This window comes from Bidens hawaiensis, unplaced genomic scaffold (assembly GCF_021521415.1).
Source record: "Bidens hawaiensis isolate Kalapana, Puna unplaced genomic scaffold, B.hawaiensis_p1.1 tig00000780_1, whole genome shotgun sequence".
NCBI lineage: Eukaryota > Viridiplantae > Streptophyta > Magnoliopsida > Asterales > Asteraceae > Bidens > Bidens hawaiensis.
The window spans coordinates 4260158-4288111 of NW_027491045.1; the positions used below are offsets into that span (position 1 = coordinate 4260158).

General features: G+C 35.0%; 3 protein-coding genes and 3 pseudogenes across 5 annotated transcripts in view; 1 reads left to right on the top strand and 5 right to left on the bottom strand.

The window, feature by feature from the left end:
* Nucleotides 1–14142, bottom strand: part of LOC143538801 (putative receptor-like protein kinase At5g38990) — a 52750-nt pseudogene extending 38608 nt beyond the window's left edge. Inside the window, exon 1 of the transcript XR_013136318.1 lies at nt 13427–14142. The product of XR_013136318.1 is annotated as a putative receptor-like protein kinase At5g38990 (transcript). The remainder of the gene's footprint in view (nt 1–13426) is intronic.
* Nucleotides 675–4742, top strand: LOC143536121 (putative disease resistance RPP13-like protein 1; annotated as a pseudogene).
* On the bottom strand, nt 5782–7472 carry LOC143536131 (cysteine-rich receptor-like protein kinase 44). Its single transcript, XM_077030192.1, has 6 exons — nt 7317–7472; nt 7064–7218; nt 6782–6977; nt 6455–6692; nt 6212–6359; nt 5782–6126 (listed from the first exon to the last, which is right to left on the bottom strand). The coding sequence occupies exons 1-6, from the start codon at nt 7453–7455 to the stop codon at nt 5782–5784; spliced, it is 1221 nt and encodes a 406-aa protein (XP_076886307.1). The 5' UTR covers nt 7456–7472.
* Nucleotides 14143–16646: 2504 nt separating the features above from the next.
* Nucleotides 16647–17123, bottom strand: LOC143536141 (putative receptor-like protein kinase At5g38990 pseudogene; annotated as a pseudogene).
* Nucleotides 17124–20158: 3035 nt separating this feature from the next.
* LOC143538817 (NADPH-dependent aldehyde reductase 1, chloroplastic-like) lies at nt 20159–23542 on the bottom strand. Of its 2 annotated transcripts, XR_013136322.1 has the most exons (5): nt 23188–23542; nt 21973–22349; nt 20532–20887; nt 20283–20420; nt 20159–20247 (listed from the first exon to the last, which is right to left on the bottom strand). XR_013136322.1 is itself a non-coding variant. In XM_077032284.1 (4 exons), the coding sequence occupies exons 1-4, from the start codon at nt 23305–23307 to the stop codon at nt 20398–20400; spliced, it is 876 nt and encodes a 291-aa protein (XP_076888399.1). In that variant the 5' UTR covers nt 23308–23542; the 3' UTR covers nt 20265–20397. The 2 variants fall into 2 exon arrangements, 1 of the variants encoding a protein (XP_076888399.1); XM_077032284.1 differs by lacking the exon at nt 20159–20247 and having other exon boundaries at nt 20265–20420.
* Nucleotides 23543–24595: 1053 nt separating this feature from the next.
* Nucleotides 24596–27321, bottom strand: LOC143538842 (peroxiredoxin-2F, mitochondrial-like). Its single transcript, XM_077032302.1, has 4 exons — nt 27048–27321; nt 26924–26953; nt 25179–25337; nt 24596–25032 (listed from the first exon to the last, which is right to left on the bottom strand). The coding sequence occupies exons 1-4, from the start codon at nt 27249–27251 to the stop codon at nt 24832–24834; spliced, it is 594 nt and encodes a 197-aa protein (XP_076888417.1). The 5' UTR covers nt 27252–27321; the 3' UTR covers nt 24596–24831.
* Between the last annotated feature and the right edge of the window lie 633 nt (nt 27322–27954).

Sequence of the window (27954 nt, forward strand, 5' to 3'; positions counted from 1 at the left end):
AAATCAGATTGAAGGCTCCTAGAATCTTGGAGAATATTTAATATAATAATTACTTTATTATTATAAGATAAGTTAGCTTATTTTATTTAATCCTATTTTATTTAACGTGATAAAATTGATTACTCTTGAATGTTGAGAGAGATTGTTTGACACAAGAAGATGAAGACAGACGGAGATCAAGACAACGATGGTGACGGGCCAGATCGAACCAGAGTATATTGAAGACTCTTTTAAGATATGAATAATGTCGACCGATTCACTCCTTACGCCTAGATGTTGGCAAAAAAAAAGTTCCAGACCCAACCTGCAGGTATGGACCGGGTTTTGGGTTTCTCCCCGGAACTGGTTCCATCAATACCCGGTCAAAACCCAACCCATCCATACCTGAAACCCGATAAAAGGCCGCAAACCCGGTCAAATACCCGACCATACTCGGAACCGGTTTTGTTTAATTTTTCAAAAATGAATAAAAGGCTTCATGTATCATCTTTTGGGTTTTGTTCAAACTGAAATGTTACAAAGGCAAGTCAAAATCAAAATTAAGATAAATATTTTCAAACTGAATTATTACAAAGAGAACTGCATATGGAGTCTTATCCGTTATCTTAACTTTGAAAAAGACCTGAAGTCTACTCTCTCTTCCACACAAATTCAATCACTTAACCCCTTTGTATCATCTTCATTTTTCATACAACCATTTTCAATCTGCAATCAAAAGCCACCAACAGACAAACTATCTTAGTTCCATTTTCAGTTTTCCAATGGCTGTTGCTGAACTCTTTATCGGAGCATTCATCACTGTCTTGTTTGAGAAGCTGGCCTCTGGTGACGTGATCAGGCTGGCTCGATCTGCTGGAATCTATTCTGAGCTCAACAAATGGAGTAGCACCTTGACCCAGATCCAAGCTGTGCTGCTCGATGCGGGTCAGAAGCACATAGAACAAAAATCTATTCAGTTGTGTCTAAACAAACTCCAGCATCTGGCTTATGAAATAGATGATGTACTCGATGATCTGGCCACCGAAGCTAAGCGTCATCAGTTGAATGATGCTAGAACCAGCAACAAGACGAGTAAGGTATTAAAGTTCATCCCAAAAAAGTTTCACGCTGTTAAGTACGGCCGTAATATGAGTCTTAAGCTAGATGAGATCACAGCCAAATTGCGTGATCTAGTTGAGGAGAAAAATATTTTGGGTTTGAGTCATAATGTTGAAAGTTCAAAAAGAGTAATTAGTAGACGGATGAATGAAACTTCACTAGTTGATGAATCCAAAATTATAGGGCGAGAAGGTGATAAAGAGGCATTGTTAAGGAAGTTATTGTGCGGAGAATCTTCAAGTAGCCAGACTCAAAATGTTGACGTCGTCTCCATAGTTGGTTTGGGTGGGATTGGCAAAACCACCCTTGCCCAACTTTTGTTAACGATAAGAATGTAGAGGCTCATTTTGAACTACGGGTATGGGTTTGTGTTTCTGAAGAGTTTAATGTACTAAACATTACCAAGGCCATGTGTCAAGTTGTAGGGGCAGTGAATCAAGATTCTACCAATCTAAATCTTCTTCAGGAGTCTCTTAAAGAAAAACTCTCAAAGAAAAGGTTCCTACTTGTTCTAGATGACGTATGGAATGAAAACTATAGCGAATGGGAACTCCTCCAACGGCCTTTTAGTAAGGGGGCTCCAGGAAGTAAAGTTCTTGTGACAACACGGAATACCATGGTTGCATCGGTAATGGACTCCGTTCAAGCGTACCCTCTTGAGCTTTTGTCAGATGAAGAAGCTCTATTTTTATTTGCACAACATGCATCAGGTAAGCAAACTTCGATGTGAATCAGGCACTTAATTTGCATGGTGAAAATATAGTAAAGAAATGTGGTAGATTGCCTTTGGCTTTGAGAACTCTTGGGAGGGTGTTTAGAACAAAATCCAGTTATGATGAATGGGAAGAGCTCTTGAATAACGAGATATGGAATTTGGATAATAAAAGTAAGATTCTTCCGGCCTTAAGGCTAAGTTACTATGATCTTCCATCACATTTGAAACAAATATTTGCGTCTTGTTGCTTATTCCCAAAAGATTACATGTTTGACAAGGATGAACTAATCTTGTTGTGGGTGGCTGAAGGTTTTCTAGATCAGTTACTTGGAGATAAACCATTGGAGATTTTAGGCAGTGAGTATTTTAAAGAACTAGTGTCGAGGTCGCTTTTTCAGCATTCTAAATCACAATATACAATGCATGACCTGATAAGTGACTTGGCAACGAGTGTTGCGGGAGAGTTCTTTTTTCTGATTGATGATAAGATGGAAGTGTACCATAGGAATGAAGCTTTAGAGAAGGTCCGTCACCTTTCATTTATTCGTGAATCGTATGGAACATACAAAAGGTTCAAGGAACTACAGAGAGCTAGCGGCATGAGAACGTTCTTAGCCACGTCTGTTAGACGGTTAGATAGAAGGTTCACATTTTACATATCGAACAAGGTTCTTACGGGACTACTTCCCCGATTGCAATTCCTACGGGTGTTAAGCCTAGCTAATTATAAAATTACAGAGGTACCACGATCCATTGGTTGTCTTAAGCATATGTGGTACCTCAATTTTTCCAACACCTATATCGCATGTTTGCCTGAACAAGTTGGCGACCTTCATAATCTATAGAGCTTGTTGTTGTCTAGTTGTGGGGAGTTATTTAGCTTGCCAAATAGTATTATAAAGTTAATAAACCTACGACATCTCGACATTACTGATACTCCAAATTTAAAGAAGATGCCATCAGGACTTGGTGGGTTGATAGGTCTACAAACTCTTTCCAGAGTCATTATTGGAGGATCTGGTGAGTGTAGATTATCTGACCTGAAGGGCCTATTTCATGTTCGGGGTCTGCTTTCCATTGAGGGGCTGCACAAACTTAAAGATGTAGTACACGCAAAGGACGCAAACTTACAACAAAAGAAGGGCATTTGTGATTTGAAGTTGGTATGGGCTGATGTCTTTGATGATTCTCGAAATGAAAAAACTGAGTATGAAGTTCTTGAAGCATTAAGACCTTTCGAGAAGTTGACCAGCCTCAAGATTATGTACTACATGGGAACAAAGTTTCCTAGTTGGGTCATGGATTCCTCGTTTATTTGTTTAACCCAACTTACATTACGTGGCTGTAGAAGTTGTACATGTTTACCAACACTTGGGCATCTGCCTTCACTTCAAATGTTGTGTGTTGAAAGCATGAATGAATTGAAGAGTCTGGGTCCCGAGTTACTCCAACCTTCTAGTTCTTGGCAAGATGTTGCATTTCCATCACTTGAAGTCTTGGAATTTAAATATATGAAGAGCTGGGAAGAATGGTTAAATATATGAAGAGCTGGGAAGAATGGTTAACTAATGTTGGGGACACAGCTGGATTGTTTCCTTGTCTTCGAGAGATATCTATAATAGATTGTCCAAAGCTAAATGTAGTGACAATGGAGTTAATACCGTCACTTCAGGGTTTACATGTAAAAGGATGTTCTTTGGCGGTGTTAAGAACCATGGTTGGTGTATCTTCATCAATTGCTAGATTGAAGATGAAGAATATTAAAGGACTTACTCAGCTCCATGGAGAAGTTTTAGAGCATCTTAAGGCAGTTGAAGATTTAAAAATTTCCATGTGTGATGAGCTCGTTTATTTGTGGGAATCAGAGGCGGCAGCATATGCGATTCTTGCAAATTTGAAGTTGTTGAAGTTAACTAAGTGTAAAAACTTGGTATCATTTGGAGAGAAAGAGAAGAACTTGGTGATTAGCATTGACTCTTTTAGAGATGTGATAATCAAGGATTGTCCGAGACTGGGGAGTTACAACTGTCCCAATAGGATTGAAAGGTTAACATTAAGCCATTGCTCTTCAGTTACATCCTTGACCTTCCCAACAATGGATGTTCTCCGATCCAATTTGAAGTATCTTCACATTGAATATTGTGATTATAATGCAGATGAAACTTGGCTTCTCATGCCATTACTTGAATCTCTTCATATTTGGAGATTACCAAATCTGAGGTTGCTTTCAAAAGGATGCTTAGTTCATCTCACCAAATTGATCCTTGGCGGTTGTGATTACATAGAATCCATTCCAAATGATGGTTACGGGTTTTTTCCATGTCTCTGTTTGAGAGAACTTCAGATTACTGACTGCAAGAATCTAAAGTCATTTCCTCATGAGAATTTGCAAAGTCTCACTTCTTTGGAAATTATGACCATTAGTAATTGTCCAAGTCTGGGTGACTCCTTCCCATGTGGTTTGTGGCCTCCTAATTTAACTGACTTATTTATAGGAGAGTTAAAGAAGCCAATTTCAGAGTGGGGACTTCAGAATTTCCCAACCTCACTTGTTATACTATACTTACTTGGTGGTGAAAATAAATCAGGAGTGGTTTCATTTGCAAAGGCAGAACAAGAAGAAGATATGATCAGTGGTTCATCATCTTTTCTTCTTCCTTCATCTCTCATTGATCTATATATCGGGAGTTTTAAGGAGTTGGAAACACTTTCAGATGGCCTGCAACAACTCACCCACCTTCAATATCTCATTACAAAATGCCAAAAGCTAAGAGATCTGCCAGAGACACTACTCCCATCACTTTCAAGTTTGAAGTTGTTTATGTTTAATAATTGTACCCGAGAATTGAGAAAAAAGTGTAGAAGTGGAAAAGGAAAGTACTGGCCCATCATCTCCCAAATCCCAGACTTGTATATGGATTTCGAATGATTGGATTTCATCATCATTCATGTTTACAAAAAGCTTAAATTTGGAATTCAAAATAAAGGTATGTAATTTCCTGATCATTTTGTACACTCTATTTAAATTTGTGACTATGGGAATCAATTGAAGCATCTTGTACACTGTATTTAGTATGTTTGATGAAATGCCTGAGTAAGAAACAATTTGTGTGTTAGTATATAGATGAAATTCAAATATATTCTTCTCTGACATTGAAATATGTACCTAAGTCTTCTTTTTGTACCAACAACATTTCTTTCATTTTAAGCATCTAGTATACAAGTCTTTCCCTTTTGCAAACCTGCAATATTTGATATTCAAACAGGACTTTAAGTTTTCTTTGCTTCGGTTTCTTGTTGTTGTGAAGGTTGTTTTGACTTCCTTTTTTCACCTCCTTGAGATTCATCCCTTGACAAGTTTTAAACATTCATTGAATTCATCTAAGTTAATTAAAAAAAATAACTGTTAACAACAAACAAACAGATTTTAGTAGCAGCAAACCAACAGCCATCTAAGTTAAAACAAAACCGTAAGTTGCTTAATTAAACTGATTATAGGTTGCTTACTGATAAACAAAAAGATTATAAGTTGCTTGATAACATATGAACATATTATAAGTTGCTTAATCGTATACTCAAAACAAAAACATATTAAAGAAGGAAACAAATTTGCCTTATTAAAGAATAGGAGCAGAGAAGCTTAATCAAATACTAAAAAAGAAAATTCATGACAAATGGGAATCAATAAAGTTTATAAACAGTCCATAATACTTCAAAATATTTGCATTGTATATCCAAATCCACACGGGAATCTATACGCGAATCAATGCATACGTGATCTTTTTGCAAAAAAAAATAAAATAAATAATATACACACGAATCTTTACACGAACAAAATATGATGCACGGATCCTGATCAGAAAAAGTCGAGGAAAAGTCTGACACTCGACTAGTCATTTCTATATGCGAGTGAACTTTGTCTTAAAAACGCTTTGTGTTTTATTTGTTGACTGTGTTAAACTATTCATTTACCCTTTCAGTATATCATAAGTACCTGCATAAAACTTTCGAGGGCTTAGCTCGAATTCAAACTCCTCAACTGCCTTAGAATCATAGTCATCAGACACAACGTTTATAACATCTAACACCTCTTCTATTATCCACGACGACACGGGATTTTTAGGAAGATCAAGATCCTGACACGATCTACTAACCAACATGCCAACGACTTCATCCATCGTCGGTCTATCAGTTTCATCTGCTTGAACACACAACAACCCAATTTGGATGAATCTTGATATCAACCTTGAGTCAACATCAAGTGTCGGGTCCATTATACTTGAACTCGTTCCTTTTAACCAATTCATCCAAACCTACAACGATTCAACAAAGACACAATCTTTATATGATCATATAAACAAGACCAACAAAGTGATAATGATGTCATTAAAAACTTACATACTGTACAAAGTTTTCATCGGTCATTGGATAACACGTGTAGTTTCTCTGACCGCTAATAGTTTCTAAAACCAACAGACCAAAGGCAAACACATCGGTTTTAGTTGAGATATAACCTTCTACTATATACTCCGGGGCCATGTATCCTCTGTTGGTATAAAACATATAAATTATAAGCATTCGAAAAATAAAAATATGTACCTACAAAAGATGTAATTTAAGTATAACTGGTTTTTTACTTACATGCCACATATTTTATCCACATTAATGCAATCAGCCCTATTGATCGCTAAATATATTTCTGACTCGACGTATGACAGTTTGTGGCTCATGCTTTCGTTAAACAGAATGTTCTCGGGTCTAACATCAGCATGTACAATCCGATCCGGAGCATGTTTGTGAAGGTAAAGAAGTGCATTGGCAACACCTAGGATTACTTCGTGACGTTTATTCCAGTCCAAAAGAGTACTCTTCAGAGGATCTACAAACATGAATAACAAAGGTAACCGTAATATTATCTAGTTATCATTTGAAGCTCACTCGCAAGCATTAAAATGCAAATTTTTATACCAAATATAAAGTGATCCAAACTTTTGTACATGGCAAAATCATAGACCAGGAAACTAACTGTTTGTTCTAAGCAATATCCGAGGAGCTCAACCAAATTCTCGTGTTCAAGCTTCATGAATAACTCATTATAAATATGTTCATGAATAGTACCATATAGTTTTTTAATGGCTATTCGTTGTCCATTTTGTAGCCTTCCCTGAACAAGAATAACATAGATATTCATAACAGTATTCGTTAAATCAAAAACGATGTCGTTAGATTAGATATGTCATATGTGAATACCTTGTACATAGACTCCTTTTGATCTTGCCAAATAACATTAGCCTCACAAAAGTTTTCAGTTGCAATGCTGATAGTTAGAAAATCAAACTTGTATAACTTTCTAATTTTGTTTCCATCTGAATCAAAGTGAGACTCGGAGGATTTTAAGCTTCTATCTACATACAAAACAAGTGCATATTTATTACTCAACAAAACAAATACGTCTGCAGGAAAACAAACATTGCAAACAACGGGAAGCTAGAAAATATCGTACCATAGTTTTTCCCATTGAATGGAGACAGAAACGTCGGCATCTTTCTACCAAATAAAGTGATGCTCGTTGGATTCGATGTGTTATTAATATTTTCTTGTAAAGCTAGTATAGACTGAAGACTAACTACAACTTCAGCCATTGTAGGACGTTGCTTCGGGTTACCATGTGTAAGTCCCGAATCTGGATCACTACAACTATGATATCAACACAACAAGGATAGGTGCGGAATACCTATACTTGGTGATTCAAGAACACAAGTAGACAGAGTAAATCAACACAAGATTGCTTCAAAACACACGTATATTATTAATACGTCGGGTGCTTAAGCACTTACAATACTTGATAACCAAAAATAATGAACAACTATAACCCTATACATTACACCACTATATATAGGGAAATCAACCAAAGGCCGGCCCAAATTACACCAAGCCCACCGAAATCCTTTATGGATTTCGGTTTACGTATAACACATACAACCAAAACTAATTAACTAGAACTAAGTACAAACCACCAAATATGGACCCAACAATATCCCCCTTGGTTTGTAGCTTCGTTCTTGTTTATTTCACTTCAGACTAGCCTAACTTAAATCCATAGGGATTTCAGTATCACACCAATGCAATTCTTCAACTCGTCTTCGTTTACATCACTTTAGTCTTGATCATGTCGTGGCCTTTTGATGCGCGTCAGTCTAACCAATTTATGACCCAACAATCTTGCCCTTAGATTGATGCTTTCAAGATCTTCTGAATCTTTACTAGAACATAATCAGCAACTTCAGTGATCAGCAACTTCAGCTTCTGCATCCAATACTCTACCATCTCCTCTCGAACATGATAGCATCATCCAATTTGAGTCTCAGATACTTCATATGCTTCCGTTGCAAGAAATCAGTCTTGAAAGAACAATCAACTTTGATAGAAAGATCAACCAAAATATTTTTGAAATCAATTAAATAAAAAAAATAAGACAGACATATTTTTGTGATTTTTATTTTTTATTTTTTATTTTTTTTTTAATTTTCTTGAAAAGACTTGAGATGAGATCATATCAGCTAAACCAAATATAACACATTTTTAACACATTTGTTTCGACAAGAGTAATCAAGAAGTAAAAAATAAAATAAATAAAATAAAACCAAAAACAACAAATAAAACCAATTTAATCACCCGGTCTTCTTATAATTTAGCAAAAATTTGGGATCAAATTTCAGTTTTCGATAAAAACGCCGCCTTTTATGAAAAGATCCGAACATGGAATCATATTGTTTAAGGTGCTGTCACAAGGATTCATGTTCAGCGTTATTATGACATAAAGAGACAGGTTGATAGTAGGTATAACAAACTTAGCATGATTTTCATTGCATCAGTGATATGAATTAGGTTCAGTTCGGCATAAAGCTTAGATGGACATCACTGATGGACCTGTGATGCCTCCTATCTCTTCTCAAAGCGTATTTGGCTTTTCCCAGATCACCCCAATTTGACTCCAACCCCCTGGATTTGGTTTAAAAACTTTTAGTGCAGAACTTATTTATTTGATTTTTCTTTTCAAATTTGCAAACATATTTGAGGTTGAACGTTGGACTTACAGTTTAATTAACAGGCATTTCATTCGGGATGATAAAGGACTTATATTATTGCCTCCACCCCTGTAGTTCTGTTATTAACCCTCATGTTTGTGTTTTTCTTAAAAGCTTTTGAACAATTATCAACTTTTGGTTGATTATATATTTACAGTAATTTTGTTCACATTTGTTCTTTGTCATTCTCAATAAGATACATCATTTTGGGGACCAAATACCAACGGGCTCGTGTATGACTGGGTAATTGCTTTTCTGCCTATCATTCGGAGAGATCAATATGGAGACATGCACATGTCTTCAAAATGACTCTCTACAGTAAGTTTAGCATATTTAGTTTATATCACTTCAACTTTTACGCATCATAGAAAGCTACCATACAAATCAATGACTGTTCTAGAGCCTTTTAAGCTTAATAACTTCACCCGTTAGGAACACAGAAACAATTTATCTATCACTTTCCAAAGGTTGGATCAATTTTCATTTGAAAATATTTTAAAGCTTCTAAAAAACTGTTAACTGAATAATGATATCACTTCCCATAAAATTACAGAAGACAAACATGTTAAGAACTCAGTCACCCCGGTCACTCTTCAATTTTCAGGTAAATGGCTATCTCGTATAACCACTAGTGGTTAACAGGACCAAAACACATATGAAAATACGTGTCCCTCCAACTTGGAATTACCGACATAATTTTAAGTGAAAGAATTCAAAACACAAAAACACATCACAATCGCCCCCGATGCTTTTAGTCTTTAGAAAAATGGCTATCCTGTGAATCTACAAGTAGATCACCGGACCAAACATATACAAGTATATGTTCTTCAAACTTGAGCAACCGACATAATTTTAAGCGAGAGTGAAGTTTGAAAGACATAGAATTTTTTATTATTAAACGCACACACACACTCTTTTTGAATTTTTTAAATTTCTCCCCCTAAATTTGTGCAAAAACTTGTATGTACAAATTTAACCTCAAAAAGACTCAATCGTCGAAACGAAGTATTTAATAAAAACTTTTATGGAGTGTAATAGTTAGCCAACTGATGTACTATCATTTCTCATGCACGTTAAAGTCATTTTCACATTTTTGGGAAATAAAATACACTATACTTGAAAAACTATGCGTGAACATATTTTTGAATTTTTTTTTTATAAAATTTTAAAATCTTTTTGATTGATCAATCTTTCATACCAAAGTGATACGGTTACCTTTTATCTTCAAGACATCATTTTTCATTTGTGAGAATCTCCCCATAAGAATAAGCTTGTTTTGAGATTCTGCATCTTTGCGAGTTGAATGTCTGGAACAAGCCTTTTAATATGCAATGTATTCCCTGATTTGTTCCTACACACTTAGAGAGAAGATTAAAAACATTCTATCACCCAAAATTCCCGTCCAGGCCACAAATGTATTCTATCACCCTGAATGTCTAGAACAAGCCTTTTAATATGCAATGTATTCCCTGATTTGTTCCTACACACTTAGAGAGAAGATTAAAAACATTCTATCACCCTAAAATTCCCGTCCAGCCCACAAATAATCCATTTCATGGTTTAAAGATTTAAAAACAATGGATATTTGCCCTGTCATGTACCTGGAACAACCCATTTAATAAACAATGAATTTGTGGTTGTTCCTACATGCATAGCGGGATCAGTTGGACATAGGACCAAGTCATAAATGTCTTGGGGTTCCCTTGAGTATTAACATATGTGACCTCTTGCCAACTCATATCTTTCTCATCTTTAACAGAATCATTTGTTAAAACATATTATGTTTGCTGAGTTTTAAGTTTCCAAGTCTGTCTTGGTTTAGTAAGATTTGATAAAACAGACTTTGGAGTGGAGCAATTCGAATTCGAACTCTTAAAACTCTCAACACTCTTTGATTTCTAAAAATTTAATTTTCTTTTAGCAATTTCTAAATCATTTGAGTGCAGACCTGTCATATTAACTTTGAATCCTTGAGTATCTGTGACCCGTTGTACAGATACTCGTGGTTTTCTAAAATAAGCATTCTGTTTAACCACTAGATTCGGTTGAAACATGTTACCTTTCACCTGAGGAGCTTGTCTATTAACAACAAGGTAGTGACACCCCTTTGTCAAATGCATGCCTTTCCCGCAGACGAGGCACGCCTTCATCCTTCTTCTAAAGTCGACGGAAGCACTTGCCTCATGTTGGAATTCCTTCTTAGGAAAGGTTTTTCCATTTTTCTTGCCCCTTGGCACAGCCTTCTGATTTTGCTTGTAGTATGGAACATATAGACGACGAACACAATTTCTGGCTATATGTCCTGGCGTGCCACAGTGGTAACATGTTTGCCTCTTAATATAAGTAGCACCCACTGATTTATCAGCACATGGCCCGGAGGATCTATGAAGACGAGACTGTCCTTGTTGTGCTGATTTCTTACGTGCCTTCCCTTTGTTGCCACAACTCTGTGTATTATTATTAGTACAATTTTGAGTTGTGGTGTCATCTGAGTTTGATGACACGTTAGAATGAGATTCATTTTCACTAGCCTGAACCCCTTTACTATCAGAAGCAACATCATTTACTCTATCAGAAGCAACATCATTTACTCTTTCTGCACATGAAGTAGAAGCATCAAAATTGTTCACACATTTAAAAACAGGCTTGATTTCCTCTAGGGATCCTGATCCGACAGTTTCAGATTGAACCTGTTTACCATACTTCATATCTTTTATCTTTTCCTCATGTTCTTTGGTGACAGGGTTAGGGACATAATTGTGGTTGTAAGGTGGGGGAACTTGACTGTATCCTATTCCCTCACCTTCATTTTCCTTCCACCACAATTGGTTTTCAATCATTGAGTTAACTACTTTACTTAAACCATCGAATTTTTTAAAATCAAGTTCAGCCTTTTCAAACTTACTAGTTAGATTTAAGATTTCTAACTTGGAAGCTTCCAGTTTAGCAGTTAACTCAACGATTTTTTGTTTAGCATCATTATGGTGACAGCTCTTTATGCTAAAATCATACTTAAGCTTTTTAACATCCTTGTTTTGAGCTTCTATTTTGTCTAGAAAACTCTTTTCATTCTTCTTAAGTTTAAAATTCTCTGATTTTATTCTTTCCATATCTCTAGTTAGACTGTCATTATGAAGCTTATACATTTCTATTTCTCACAACAATTTAAAGAACATGGTTGAAAAACGAGTTGTGAAAAATCCATTGAGTAATTAAAGAGATTAAACTGATTTTCCCCGCCAAAATTTCTCGAAAATATATGATCGCTAAAAATCCTCAAGAAGAATGTCCCAGTCAAGAGAAGTGCCCAGAAAAAATTTAGCTCAAGACAAATTTTTCCGAATTTCCCGCCAAAAATTCACTGAAAAACACCCGAAAAAAATGTTTTCGCCAAAATTTTCAAGGATGGATTTTTACTGATAAGGAGTATTTTGGAAAAATTTCATTCAAGAAAATTTTTCCCGCCAAAATACTTGACCGAAAATTTTTTTACTCCTTGACCGAAAACCTTGGCTTTGACCGAAAACACAAAGTGTTGACTGAGAACTCAATGTTGACCGAAAACCAACTTTGACCGAGAACACAAAGTCAACAGAGAACACATTGATTTGACCGAGAACTAGATTTGGCCGAGAATGCACAAATGTTGACCGAAAACCACTAAAGTTGACCGGTCTTGACCGAGAACTACCAAAAACTGACCAATCTTGACCGAAAACAACCTACAGCCTAGAATCTTCTTGGCCGAGAACCCTTAACTAATCCCGAAATCAATCCAGAATCTTTGATAACAAGTTTGACCAATTAAATTTGGCAACCAACTAAATTCCGTGAATTGTGGGATTTAAAACTGTTTCCAAATCACTTCAATCTTTGACCAAAAATAAACTTCTTCTCCTCTGATGATCAGTTCGCCGGAAAAACAAAACACCACCAAAAACAATACGATCTTGAATATGTTGATGTCACAATAACGAGCCTGAATTCGTCAAAGGCTTTGATACCAATTGTAAGTCCCGAATCTGGATCACTACAACTATGATATCAACACAACAAGGATAGGTGCGGAATACCTATACTTGGTGATTCAAGAACACAAGTAGACAGAGTAAATCAACACAAGATTGCTTCAAAACACACGTATATTATTAATACGTCGGGTGCTTAAGCACTTACAATACTTGATAACCAAAAAAAATGAACAACTATAACCCTATACATTACACCACTATATATAGGGAAATCAACCAAAGGCCGACCCAAATTACACCAAGCCCACCGAAATCCTTTATGGATTTCGGTTTACATATAACACATACAACCAAAACTAATTAACTAGAACTAAGTACAAACCACCATATATGGACCCAACGCTATGCAAGCAGCGTTCAGCACTCCTTTAAACATTTGGGAGATATTATCCTCCTTATACTAGGATCAACTATTCGTTTTAGCCTACCTCTTTGATAGAATCTTGAGCCCATCTTGCTAAGCCCCATTGCTCCTCATCAATACTACTATCCACTGCTCATTTCCCACACAAGACTTCAAATAATACAACCCCAAAAGCGTACACATCAGACTTTCTTGTCAGCCTACCCGTTTGAAAGTAATCTGGATCCAGATAACCAAACGTGCCTTTCACTTGAGTGCTAACATATGTAATTGGTTGATTCGTTGGACCTATTTTAGATTATCCAAAATCTGAAATTTTAGCTGCCAACTCTTATGTAACAATATATTAGAACTCTTTACGTCCCGATGTATAACACCTTGCTTTATACCCGTACCAGTATGAAGATAATCTAACCCCCTAGCGGCACCTATACATATCTTGAGCCTCCGAGTCCATGACAAAGGCTTTTCAAGTTTATGCAAATGATCTTCAAGGGTTCCAAGAGGCATATATTCATACACAAGAATCATCTCACGCCCGTCGTTACAATAACCAACCAAAGACACTAAATGACATTGTCTTAACTTAGATAGCATCTTAACTTCAACCCAAAACTCTCCCGCGCCTTGGTTAGAACTTGAATCCAACCTCTTGATTGCAACAACCAAAAGCCTAGCCCCGCTTATTATAGCTCCTTTGTAAACTTTCCCAAATCCACCACGTCCGATCACTAATGATTCATCAAAGTTTTGTGTTGCTAGTTGAATCTCGGAAAACGTAAGCTCGCGGCACGGCTGTGGCCACTCTAAGGCTGTGGTAGATTCAATCTCTTTAGTGGTAAACATGATGCATATAATTAGGCAGGCAATTGAGTGAAGAGATTGGGTAATGGTTAATAATATATAATAACGTATCCTCAAAGTCAAGAGATATGTAATGGAGTGATCATGGTTTGGAAGGATACTAAAGTCAAGCATAATAATAATGATAGAATGGACCCTAATCTAACTTGTAGTCTAATTTCAAAAACGCGTTTAAATATGAAATTAATGAACAAATTCATGGAAATAGTTGTAGTTTACACAAACTTGGGGCTAATATATAGTTTTCATTTACCATCTCATGAAAATCCATTTTCGTTTCGCTTGGCCTTATCTCTCTCTAGAGGTATTTTAGTGATAGGTTCTCTAGGAACTGGACGATCTTATTTGGTTAAATACCTAGCGAAAAACTCATATCTTCTATTTATTACGGTATTTCTGAACAAGTTCCTGGATAAAAAAAAACAACATTGGGGAAGATCGTCGTCAATATATAATAAACTTTTACAAAGTCTTGAATGAAAGTTGTGATTCCAATATCTTCATCTCGTTTGTATAGATGGCTTTGTGTGTTAAAACACCAGAGTACAAGACCATTGACCTGTCTGGTTAAAGAGTAAAGACCACTGGCCATTTTGTAATAAAAAAAAAATAAGGACAGAATTACATATACCCTTTCACTAATATAGTCATTTTGGCTGTTAAGCATTGCATAGAATCTATGCCATGAAGCTGTTCACCAAAAAAATAAGGTGTTGTGTAGGATTGTTCTCACAAACAAGGTGTTGTACAGGAATGTTCTCATGTTGGCGTATTCGGAAAGCCGGGAAATGACTTATAAGTCAACTCCGACATCCAAATACATTGAAGTTCTCATGTTGGCGTATTCGGAAAGCCGGGAAATGACTTATAAGTCAACTCCGACATCCAAATACATTGAAGGCCATAAAATCCTTAGGTTTTCTATATTATATTGGGGCTCAAGCTGAAAACGTTAATCTATTTTCTATATATACAAAAATGGGATGTAATTGTAATCTTTGCACCTTATCAATGGAATAAGATAGTTGCAGTCCGTGGATGCAGGTTCCCCGCTAGAACCAAACGACGTAAACAATTTGTGTCGTTTATCGTTATTATTCTATTAATTTACTGCACGTGATAATCGCGTGTTCTCGTTGGTGTGTTGTTCCGTTTATTGTTATTATTTTCTATTTACTACATGATGTTGTTCCTTTTGTTGTTATTATTTTCTATTTACTGCATGATGCGCGTGATAATCGCGTGTGCTTGTTGGTGTGCTGTTCCGTTTATTATTATTTTCTATTTACTACATGATAACCGTGTGTTATTCTATTCCGTTGGGCCGCTTTGCTCCTTTCCTAACATTCTTTAGATTCAAAAATCGTTCCAAAATCGATCCTCTTCTAATACGGTATAAGGTTTTTTTTTCTTAATTTATTTTTTATTTTTAGTGAAATTTGCCATTTTATGCGTTCCATAAACGGGGTATAGTATATCTAAACATAAAAATTATTATATTCTCATATCAAATAGTTAAATACATCCCATAATTTGATGATATAATGTTATGATGCTTTTTTCTTCTACAAAAGTTTAAATCCTAGCGAGTGAGACTTAGTTTTAAAATGCTTGTGTCAAAAAATAAGTTAAATGCATGCAAGGTTTTTAGTACAAGAATTTAGAGTTTAAACTGATCTGATCGAGGTTTAAATGTTTAGATCGCCTATAGGGTCAAAAAACCAAACATCCGAACACAAATCATCAAAAGTACACAAACCTATTTTATTGTTATATTTTGCACATGATCATTACATCATTATAAAGTACACCACATATCTAGCTAGCTTATAACTTCACTTCAGAAAACTTCACCCATCTTGCTAAGCCCCATTGCTCCTCATCGATACTTCTATCCATTGCTCGTTTCCCACACAAGACTTCAAATAATACAACACGAAAAACACACACATCAGACTTTCTTGTCAACCTACCCGTTTGAAAGTAATCTGGATCCAGATTTCCAAACGTGCCTTTCACCTGAGTGCTAACATATGTAATTGGTTGGTTCGTTGGACCTATTTTAGATTGTTATGGAAAAGTCAAAATTGCTAATAGTCAACTCAGTCAATAATAATTGGAGGGTCAAAAATGTCAAGTCATCAAAGATGTTATAAGCTGATAACTTGATAAATCATACTTTGGTTCTAAAGTGATAAGAAGACAAAAGTATAGGGACTACTTGTGCCAATCTCTCCAGGAGTTTGTTAATAACGGTTACTTGATGTCTTGGGGGTCAAGGCTCATATATATACCTCAATTAGATTAGTTTAGATTACTTTTCAATCTTGTAATTCCTTTGATTTCTGTTTCGTTCTTGTAAACGCCATTGATAATAAAGATTTTACATCAATTTCAATTTTACTTTGGTGTTTTCTATATCATAGATAATCCAAAATCTGAAATTTTAGTTGCCCAACTCTTATGTAATAATATATCAGAATTCTTTACGTCATGACACATTCCACTATACCCGTACCAGTATGAAGATAATCTAACCCCCTAGCGGCACCTATACATATCTTGAGCCTCTGAGTCCATGACAAAGGCTTTTGAGGTTTATGAAGATGATCTTCAAGAGTTCCAAGAGGCATATATTCATACACAAGAATCATCTCACGCCCGTCGTTACAATAACCAACCAAAGACACTAAATGATATAACTTAGATAGCATCTTAACTTCAACCCAAAACTCGTCCGCGCCTTGGTTAGAACTTGAATCCAACCTCTTGATTGCAACAACCAAAAGTCTGGCCCCACTTATTATAGTTCCTTTGTAAACTTTTCCAAATCCTCTGCGCCCGATCACTAATGATTCATCAAAGTTTTGTGTTGCTGGTTGAATCTTTGAAAAAGTAAGCTCGTGGCACGGTCGTGGCCACTCTAAGGTTGTGGTAGATTCAATCTCTTCGGTGGTAAACATGGTCACATATATGTATATAATTAGGTATGCAATTGAGTGAAGATATTGGGTAATGCTTGTTAATATATAGTAATATATCATCAAAGTCAAGAGATATGTAATGGAGTCATGGTGTGAAAGGATACTAAAGTCAAACATAATAATAAATTATATATGGACCCTAATGTTAATATATAGTAATGTATCATCAAAGTCAAAGATATGTAATGGAGTCATGGTGTGGAAGGATACTAAAGTCAAACATAATAATAACTATATATGGACCCTAATGTTAATACATAGTAATGCATCATCAAAGTCAAGAGATATGTAATGGAGTCATGGTGTGAAAGATACTAAAGTCAAACATAATAATTATTATATATGGACCCTAACCTAAACTTTTATAATTATTATATATGGACCCTAACCTAACTTCTAGTTTAATTTCAAAAGCATCTTTTTTATATGTAACTATACTAGTAAAAGAAACAATGAGAATGATGTGATAATATTATATTCATTTATTTTTTTTAATCTCTCTTCTCATTCCTTCTATATGTTCATAGATCATGAGTCAAAACCATTTTAACAATTAATTATAAAATAGTTAATTTCCCTCATAATATTTTTATTTCTATCTCATCTATTCTAATTATCCATGGCTCATGTTTCAACCATTTTAGCAATTGAGCTACAAAATATTCAAAAAGTAAGTAAAATATTAATTAAAAATCAGCGAGCAGAAATATAATAGTTAAACAAGTAAAAGATAGCCAAAAAGAATCTTTTTCTATGATTGGTTTGTTCATTTTGATGTCTATTTTTCCCATTAACTTCTTATTTTTTATATTATATACATCATTCTGTTTTTACCTTTAATATATTTCCTTCAGTTTAAATAACAAACATTTTTATTTTTATCATTATCATTAACAGTTAATGAATCTCGGGTAGTCACGGTTTAAAAACTAATGAAAAAACTAGTGAAATTCAAGTCCCATATCGATAATCAAACACGAAATAAACGAATAACTCTTATTTATATTAATCAGAAAATATAACTCTAAAAACTGATTACAAACCTCAAACCCTAACTCGGTTTGACTCTTGATGAACCCTAACTCGGTTACATCTCGTGTGTGCCTCTTGGATGAACCCTAACTTGGTTGCATCTCACATCACACAATCTATAACGTCTAACCTATCGTGTTTATATAGACTAACCTAAGTTGCCATCCAAGACATTACATATTCTAATTACAATACAATTAGGAAATATAACGTAATTAGGAAACATAACCAACCATGACCAGCTTGTCAACATTGGTCCCTCAAGTTCACCGACTTGTGACTTGGAGTCCAAAATTACTTCCAACAATCACCCCCTAATTTCTGACTCAAAATAATTGACTCTTCAACTCCGAGCATGTCTCTTTCGCCCTGTTTGATTTGACTCATGAACCTGACCTTCTTGGTTTTCACAACCATCTTGGCCTTGATCTCCTCGGAACTTTTCTTGATCCATTGATGTGTTCTTAGACTCTCCCGAACTCGACTACCTCTGTGACCCTGTCCCCGACCATTCCTTCGGTCGTATGAACTCGCATAACCACTTCTTTGGCTGCAATCCCGATCATATAATCGAGTGAACAACAATCTTCTTAATAAACACCCAGTTCGATCCAACAAATCAAACCCTTAGGTCAGAACATAACTCGTTCAAGCCGAATAAAAACAAACTCTGAATTAAACCCGCTTTGTCCAATTTGATAAAAATACCCGGTCTTACCAACTTGTTAAACCAATGTAAAAGAGCTCTAGTTTGTTGAATAAAGGAAAATAAAATATTAAACCGGCTTATTTAAAAATTTTCTCGAATTCCTTGTCGCCAAAGTAACTAAGCAAGCTCCTTAATCTTGAATTCCATATTAGCATGAAAGCAAACAAAGAAAACTCTTTGTTGACTTTTGTTAACTTGACACCTTTTGCAAAACTCCACAGAATACGTAAACATAAACAAATACCTTGTTCTTCGTTCCGATCAACTACGGCAACCCTTTGCAGATCGGATTTCCAAGCACGAAAACGGAGCAAGCGGTCACTACGCTAGCTGGTCCGACTGACCCGCTGTCGATTAGTAAACTCCTTGTTGGTTCTTCTTGATCGCTTGTGTTTAATCTCTTGTGGATTGCCAAACAGCCCCGAAGCTCCGATCTCGATCACAACTTTGATCGGTTGATCAATAAACACCGGAAAAACTTTCTGGTCACCAAATATCAGCTCGTCGCCGACTCTTGTCTCGATCGTCGACCCTCGCCTTTGTTATTCGATCACAACTTGATCGAACCCTCCTTACCGATCACGACTTTGATCGATAAACACCAAGAGCGTAACCGCTCTGTTACCAATTCAAGTCACGTATCGATAATCAAACACGAACTAAGCGAATAACTCTCGTTTATATTAATCAGAAAATATAACTCTAAAAACTGATTACAAACCTCAAACCCTAACTCGGTTTGACTCTTGATGAACCCTAACTCGGTTACATCTAGATGAACCCTAACTCGGTACATCTCGTGTGTGCCTATTGGATGAACCCTAACTCGGTTGCATCTCACACCATACAATCTATAAGGTCTAACCTATCTTGTTTATATAGACTAACCTAACTTATCATCCAATACATTACCTATTCTAATTACAATACAATTAGGAAATATAACGTAATTAGAAAACATAACCAACTATGACCAGCTTGTCAACATTGGACCCTCAAGTTCACCGACTTATAATTTGGAGTCCAAAATTACTTCCAAAATTAATGAGCAAATTCATAGCAATTAATTGTTGTAGTTTACACAAATTGACTGCAACCTTGCATGTAAGTTAAATGTAAGGATTTTAGTACAAGATTTAGAGTTTAAAGTTCAACAAGATTTAGAGTTTAAAGTTCAAACTGATCTGATCGAGGTTTAGATGTTTAGATCGCCTATAGGGTCAACAAACTTACGTTTTGATGTCAATCCCCAATGTTTTGTTTTGTTGGATAATATTACCAGTTTACCACTTAACCTTTGTCAACAAAGGTATTTAAACAACAAACCAAACATCCGAACACTAATCATCAAAAGTACACAACCTATTTTATTCTTATAATCATCAAAAGTACACAACCTATTTTATTCTTATACTTTTCACATGATCATTACATCATTATAAGGTAGACCACATATCTAGATTATAGCTTCACTTCAGAAAACTTGCAAACCACATGCCATATATCAAAGCTTCAAGCATTCACAATCATTCCACCTACAAAACAAACAAGTTAATTACCAACTAAAACATACCTTAAAAAATGGTTAAAAAGTTCATATATATATATATAATCAAGTGATATATATATATAATCAAATTATATACCATTGGGATGGAGGACTTGGCCAGTGAAGTACGACGAGTCCTCGCACGCCAGGAACACAAACGAAGGCGCAATCTCATAGGGCTGCGCGGCTCTTTGCATCGGACACTCCGAGCCAAATTTGGATGTCTTCTCTTCGTGGAATGAAGCAGGTATGAGCGGTGTCCACACCGGACCAGGCGCCACTCCGTTAACTCGAATGTTCTTGGATGCCAGTTGTAGTGCTAGACCTCTTGTGAAAGACACAATGGCTCCCTTAGTTGAAGTGTAGTCCAGCAATGTAGCGTTGCCTTTGTAGGCATTAACTGATGTTACGTTGATGATGGTGCTTCCTTCTTTCATGTGTGGCAATGCATGCCTATACATGCATGTATTCAATCAAAACAAGTAATATATACATGGTTTTCATGTAAACTTAATGTGTCTAAATTCATCAATCAAAACATGTGTTACATAGTTTTCATGCAACACCAATGTGTGTAAATTCATGTAGGGATAACATAATAAAAGTTATGTTAAATATTATTTATTTATATTTTCAAAATTTTCATAATATGAAAATAAATCTAGATATATGTCACCGGATGAAATATAAATAATTTAAAAATTGAAAATATAAATAACTATATGAAAAATTAAAATAAAATATTATAAATGCATTTCTGGATATAGAAAATTATTCAAAGTACGTGTGTAGCCATATATATAGATGAACAAAACAAGTTTAAAATATATTGCAGAATGATTAACTTTATAAAACATTATAAATGCTTCCTTTATTAGTTTTTAGAAAATTATTCAAGTGTCTAGCCATATATAAAACCAAACAAATTTTAAGTAATTAGTAGATTATTAATGCAAATTAAAATAAAATACTATAAATGCTTCATCTTTTGGATCTTAGAAAATTATTCAAGTGTTTCAAGTGTATATATAAACAAAACAAATGTTTGGATTTTAGAAAATTATTCAAGTGTCTAGCCATATATAAAACCAAACAAATTTGAAGTAATTAGTAGATTATTAATGCCAATTAAAATAAAATATTACATATATATACTTCATCTTTTGGATCTTAGAAAATTATTCTTAGTAATTATTCAAGTGTTACAAGTGTATATATATAAACAAAACAAATGTTTGGATTTTGGAAAATTATTCAAGTGTCTAGCCATATATAAAACCAAACAAATTTTGAAGTATTAGTAGATTATTAATGCCAATTAAAATAAAATATTATAAATGCTTCATCTCTTGGATCTTAGAAAATTATCCAAGTGTATATATAAACAAAACAAATGTTGGTTTTTAATGGTATGGTATTTACCCTTTAGAAAAGTATTCAAGTGTGTATACAAAAAAAAAACAAATTAGTATTTGATACATTATAATCCCATAAATAAACTGTCATGTGCCTAGTAAACATAGTATGCTTTAATTTACCTTGCCAAGAAAAACTGTGAGTAAATATTGGTACGAAACACTCTATCAAGCCACTTCTCATCAATCTCTTCAACACTCTTACACATATACTGCTCAGCCGCATTATTCACCAAGGTATCAATGCGACCAAATTTTCCAATGACTTCATCCACCACCGACTTGCAATTCGCATCAAACCCCAAATCAGTTGGTATCGCAATCGGGTCCTTCGAATCCTTGGTTTTCGCCCCGTTAATAATCTTTAACGTGTCTTGGGCATCTTTGTCTTCTTGACCCTTAACATATGTGAAAGCAATAGTTGCACCTTCCTTAGCAAAGCAATAGCAAACCGCCCGCCCGATGCCCGAATCGCCTCCTGTCACCAATGCCACCTTGCCCTACATGCATAATTAATTTTACCACAACAAATATATTAGTTTTCGACGACATGACACGAACTTAACACAAAATTCACGGGTTTGGGAAAAATGGGTTTGAAATGTTTTATTTAATAATTTGAATTGGTTTGGTTTCTAATAATTTAAGTATTAGAAAGTACAAAAATATTATGATATAAAACTAAAAACGATATTAACATAAGATTTTTATGATTAAATGCAATTGTTTAATGTAAATATGTATATTTCTTTTAAGAAAAAGTAAATTTAAAGTATCAATAATTGAAAAAATATAAAGTAAAAAAACCCTTAAAATTACAATGCAAGTTTTTATGTAAATTTTTTTTGTTGTAAAAGTATAAAATTAATGTATAAAAAATATAAAGTAAAAAAAGTAAAAGTTAGGATCAAACAGGTCGTGTTCAGATTCACGTGTTTTGACATTAAGATTTTATAGTTAGATGCAATTGTATAATGTAAATTTGTATATTTCTTTAAAAAAATTAAATTTAAAGTATCAATATATGAAAAAAAAATATAAGTACAAAAAAATCCTTATAACTAAAATGCAACTATTTTATGTAAATTTGAATCTTTTTTTTTGTTGCCAAATATAAATTTAAGTATTAAAATAAAAATAATAAAAAAAACTTTGGATCAAACAGGTCGTGTTCGGGTTCATGAGTTTGACATGATATTTGATTTCACGATATATTCGTGGCAAATTTTCAGTTTTGTGTCGTGTTGGACACTCCAACACGCGAACACGACACATTTAACGCCCCTTAATTTGATAACAAAATTCACAAAACCGAAAAGACAAAACAAAATTAATTACCTTGAGTTTATCAGCTGCTTTGTAGTTAGGACTCTTGTACTGAGGATTCGGATCCATGACATGTTCTTTTCCTGGTTGCCCATCTTGTTTTTGAGGTTGAAACTGTTTATCACTCGACATTTCTTACAAACAAAATAATATGATCAAAACTAATATTATGTGAAGGTGTATTTAAAGGAAGCAGTGGGTGGTGAAGTGTGACACGTGGTGGTGTACGTGGCAGGCTTAACTATGAACTTGCAAGATGTGAAGACTAGGTTGAGGTGATCATCAAGGGTATAGGTGTCACTCTCTGTGTTTGTACGTGTCAGAAGGTGGTGTGTGTTAATGCTGACTGCCAACTATACTATTGTTAGTGTTAGTGTTATCTTTGCATGCTAAGAAAAGAATCGTGTGTGTATTGGTTTTAGTTATGTTCAAGCAACTTGTGGTTAAGGTTTTGGTATCTAAAATAATGTCATGTTATGTTTATATCTTATGATATGTGGTTTGTAAATATTATTTTATTATTGGAGTATAAATATGTTTGTTTGTTATAGTTATTTAAGTTTCTTTTAGCTAGGTGTGTTGCTTATTAAATTTATATAAAAATATAATAAAAGTACAGTTTTTATAAAAGTTACACAACTAACGTGATTTTGCACGCAGTCTTTCACTTTAAATACAAATACACCACATACACCACACTGAGTGTCGATAGATCAGTTATCTTAACTTTCTTTTATAACTTCTAGTTAGTGTTGCAAAAATACCGACTAGACATTGATTAATCGCTAGTCTCCACTTCACTGATTAATTTTGGATTAGTCGGCTAATTAATTGGTTAACAGACAAATCCAGCTAAAATCAGCTGTTTCAAGCGAGTTTCTGACAAAAGTTAGCGGGTTCCAACGAGTCTCCGACAAAAATCATCGGTTTCCGGCGAGATTCCTTCCACAATCAGCTTTCCGGTGAAATTCCAGCCAATATTCAACCAAAAATATGTTTGTGTATGTATAAAACTAAAAATTACATATAAAAATGTGTGTATGTATATATAATATTGAAACATATATGTTAAAGTCCGATCCGATTAATCCCGATTAATCGCTAGTCCTCACCCCACCGCCCAACTACCGATTAACAATTTATACAACACTGCTTATATAGTGATGCTTCAGTAGTGTGTATTGATGGCAGATTTCTCCTAGTCCATAAACCAAACCATTTTAATCACTTTCTAACAAATTACTAAACCAATTAAATTACTATCAAATACGTTTAATACAATTTAAAAAAATAAAATGATTAATTAATTTCTCTTTCAATATAAATATAAAACTAAGGCTTTCACTTCAGTTGAACATCTTGAACACACTACAAACACCATTATTACAATGTAATACAACAGCATGTATATGCCCATATAAAGGGTATAAAACACACTACATAAATTTTGTTGGTAAATTAAATGTAGATTTGTTTCAAAGCCATATTTCTTGTGAACATTCATGGTATACCAAATGCAAAATCACAAAACAAGACAAGACTAGCCAAAGGCTCAAAAGTCAATAGTATCTTCAAATGTCAGCTTATATCCCATAAGTTACAAACACAGTTGAAAGTATTATTCAGCAGTTTCTGGTAAAAAAAAAGTCAACTGTTCTATATCTGGTCCAAGATTACCTCACCTCCAGAAACCTTAAACTCAGAAGGCACATTCTCAACATTCAAAACCTTAACCTTGCCATCCTCCACAAACGCAGACCACCTAGTTGAGCGATGTCCGAGCAATGCACCACTGAGATCTAAGTCCAGTTCCAAGCTCTTGTGGAATTTGCCATCAAAGTCTCCATAGAATTCAATCTGCATCGTACAAGCACGAAACAATATTTAAATGTTAAGAGTCATCTATTTGCAGCGTACACTGAAGTATATGCACTATAAGGAAGATAATCAATCACGCTGTAAATTTCGATTTGAATAAAGAGAAGGCGTGAGGAGCAACTTACAGCATCTTTAGCTTCAAGCTTTTCAGCCCAGCCATTCATGGTGTATGGATCATTGACAGACACACATATAACCGTATCAACACCTTTCGCCTTGAATTTGTCGATGTTTTTCTTGTAACTTGGAACATGCTGAGTTGAACAAACTCCCGTGAATGCACCCTTTTAATGTAAAAAAAACACAAAACAAAGATGATTTTAACATGATGGCTCGTGATGTAACCTCATAATCATGTTCTGTTTTGTGTTTAATGCCCTAAACATTCCTTGTAAATAAATGGCTAGTTTGCTCTAAAGCAATCCAAAATAAAAAATATTGTTGACCAAAAGATTTGTCATAAAAACTGTTAACACGGCTATTCTAAATGTTATTCGTCTATAATACTCTTTTGAAGCATCTTGTTTCAGCAGCTTAGTGTTTCTCTGTCATTTTATTAATTTAGTTCAATCATTAGGATGCAAATACAAACAATAAATAGCCAAGATAAAATGAATGCCTCCATTATGTTCAAAAAGCAAGTTGCAACATACAGCAAACAATCTCCATGTATATCTTTTAAAAAATCCTCCAACTTTCAAGAATTGTCAATTAGCAGTTTACAGGTATCTATCAACATTAACCGAAACTTACCCATGTTAAATACTAGATTGGTTTCAAATACAACTTAAAAGGTTCAGAATAGGGGTGCAAACGCGCCAAGCCACTCGAGATTGAACTGATAAAAGGTCAAAACATCCTGAATCTTTTCGAGCTCGATCCCGACCCTCAAATAAAGCACGTTTAGTTATTGAGCTCAGGCCTTAAATGGAAGCTTGACTTGCCTCCTTTGAACTTCTATGTATTAATTTCACACTATACAGCTGAGCCCAAGATTGAGATTTGGCACGTTAAAAAACTACAGGAGCTCAAGCCAAGCTCTGGCTCGTTAAAAAATTACACGATCTCAAGCCGAGCTTAGGCTCGCTAGTGGTTAAAGAGCTACACCAGCTCAAGCCGAGCTTAGGCTTGTTTAACGCTTTTCTCAAAATATATTCAAATAACTAAACAAGCAAATAAATTAATAAAGAAATAACAGACAAGCTTAAAAAAGTGAGCTTTAAAAAGAGCCAAAAGCAAGCTTAAAAAAAAAGAGCTTGAAACAAGCTGAGCTCAAGCTTAAGCCTACCTGAGCTCGGTCGCGGCCGTTTACACCACTACATAGAGAAAACAATCTCCCTGAAACTCTTTAAAAAAATCATCCAACTTTCAAGAATTTATAACTAGCATTTTACAGATAACAATCAAAACTCCCCTAAAGTTAATTATGTCAAAAAAAGTTAATTACTTTCAGATACATCGTAAAAAGTTCAAATGTAAAATTAACCGAAATGAAGTGAAAGCACTAAACAGAAAATTGACCCATAGTATAGTACATAAAGATAAACATCTAAGCCCGTGCTTGATAAAATGATTCACGAGCGGAGCTCAAGCTAAAGAAAAAGAGCTTGTAACGAGCCAATCCCGTGCACTGTTAGTCCAAACGAGCCAATCTCGTGCACAGTAAGTCAAACGAGCCGAGCTTGAGTTTGAGCTCGTGCTCGGCTCGTTTACACGTGGAGCTCATTTACACTCCTAGTTCTAGTTCAGATGTAAAATGAAACAAGTGAAAGCATAATACCAGTTATTATCCACAATCAATAAACAAATTAGCACACATACATAATAATATAATATAACACAACACATTACAATAAGTGAATAAACTTACCGGAAGCCCGAATATAACGACCTTCTTACCCTATAATAAAACACACAAAACAATAATTAGCTTCATTAATAATAATAAACCCTAACTCATCAATATCCACAATTATTAATCAATTAACACATACCTTGAATATATCAGATAAAGGAGTGGTGGAGAACTGAGACGAGACACCTTCGTCCCAGGTTCGAGCCTTCTGGAGCGAAACATTGGGAGCGGCTGCTACTAAATCGCTGCCTACGGCAACGGAAGCGTACCGCCGCCATGAGTTTCCGATTCCGGTGGCCATTGACTTCATCGTTGACGGCCGTTTGAAAGCAGCGTACGCCATTTTTAACGGTGAGTTTACTAATTAGTTCACAGTTGACACAAAGCTGTAGAATGTAGAAGAAGATTTTGGGGATTTTGGTTAATGATAATGGTGAATGGTGTGAGGCTATTGGGCTTTTAAGTGGATTGGGTTATAATTTAGCCCATCATTTTGTTATTTGAGATTTTCATTTCGGGTTTGATTGTGCATGCATTGGTAGAGGTTCATAAATCGGGTTTTCCAGTTCCGGGTATGGAATCGGGTTTGGGTATGATCGGGCATTGGAAAATCAGGTACTGGTAATACCCGGGTCGAGTTCGGGTCCGTGTATTGTCTCTGAAAATCATACCCTATGCATCGGGTATAGAACCGGGTATTCTAAAACCGAGTATTTGAATACCTTATTATTGGGTATTGAAAAAACCTTACTTTCGGGGTTTTTACGAGCTTTTTTTCAGGTATAGATTGACTTTTTTTAAGGGGTTGCACTTCTTAGGGGTATTTTTCGGATATTTTTAGGTATTTTTCGGTATAGATCGAGTATTTGGAATACCCAGTTTTTGTTTTCAGGCATTACCGAGTACAAATCGGGTCTGGTTTTGGTACTGAATTGCATACCCTATCTGTACCCTATGGGTCGGGTCGTGTACAGGTTCGGATATAAAAAATCGGTTCCAAGTGTTTTTTTCGGGTACGGTTTCAGGTTCAGGTTTGTTGTGCACCT

Coding starts and splice junctions, on each gene's coding strand:
- LOC143536131 (XM_077030192.1), bottom strand. CDS start 7,455: ATGGCTGAAGTTGTAGTTAGTCTTCAGTCTATACTAGCTTTACAAGAA. Junction 6,693..6,781: donor TTTGGATCACTTTATATTTG/GTATAAAAATTT, acceptor TCATGTTTGTAG/ATCCTCTGAAGAGTACTCTT. Junction 6,127..6,211: donor ATGAAAACTTTGTACAGTAT/GTAAGTTTTTAA, acceptor GAATCGTTGTAG/GTTTGGATGAATTGGTTAAA.
- LOC143538817 (XM_077032284.1), bottom strand. CDS start 23,307: ATGTCGAGTGATAAACAGTTTCAACCTCAAAAACAAGATGGGCAACCA. Junction 22,350..23,187: donor AAGCAGCTGATAAACTCAAG/GTAATTAATTTT, acceptor TTATGCATGTAG/GGCAAGGTGGCATTGGTGAC. Junction 20,421..20,531: donor CCAAGTCCTCCATCCCAATG/GTATATAATTTG, acceptor TTTGTTTTGTAG/GTGGAATGATTGTGAATGCT.
- LOC143538842 (XM_077032302.1), bottom strand. CDS start 27,251: ATGGCGTACGCTGCTTTCAAACGGCCGTCAACGATGAAGTCAATGGCC. Junction 25,338..26,923: donor TCGTTATATTCGGGCTTCCG/GTAAGTTTATTC, acceptor TTACATTAAAAG/GGTGCATTCACGGGAGTTTG. Junction 25,033..25,178: donor AGCTTGAAGCTAAAGATGCT/GTAAGTTGCTCC, acceptor TGTACGATGCAG/ATTGAATTCTATGGAGACTT.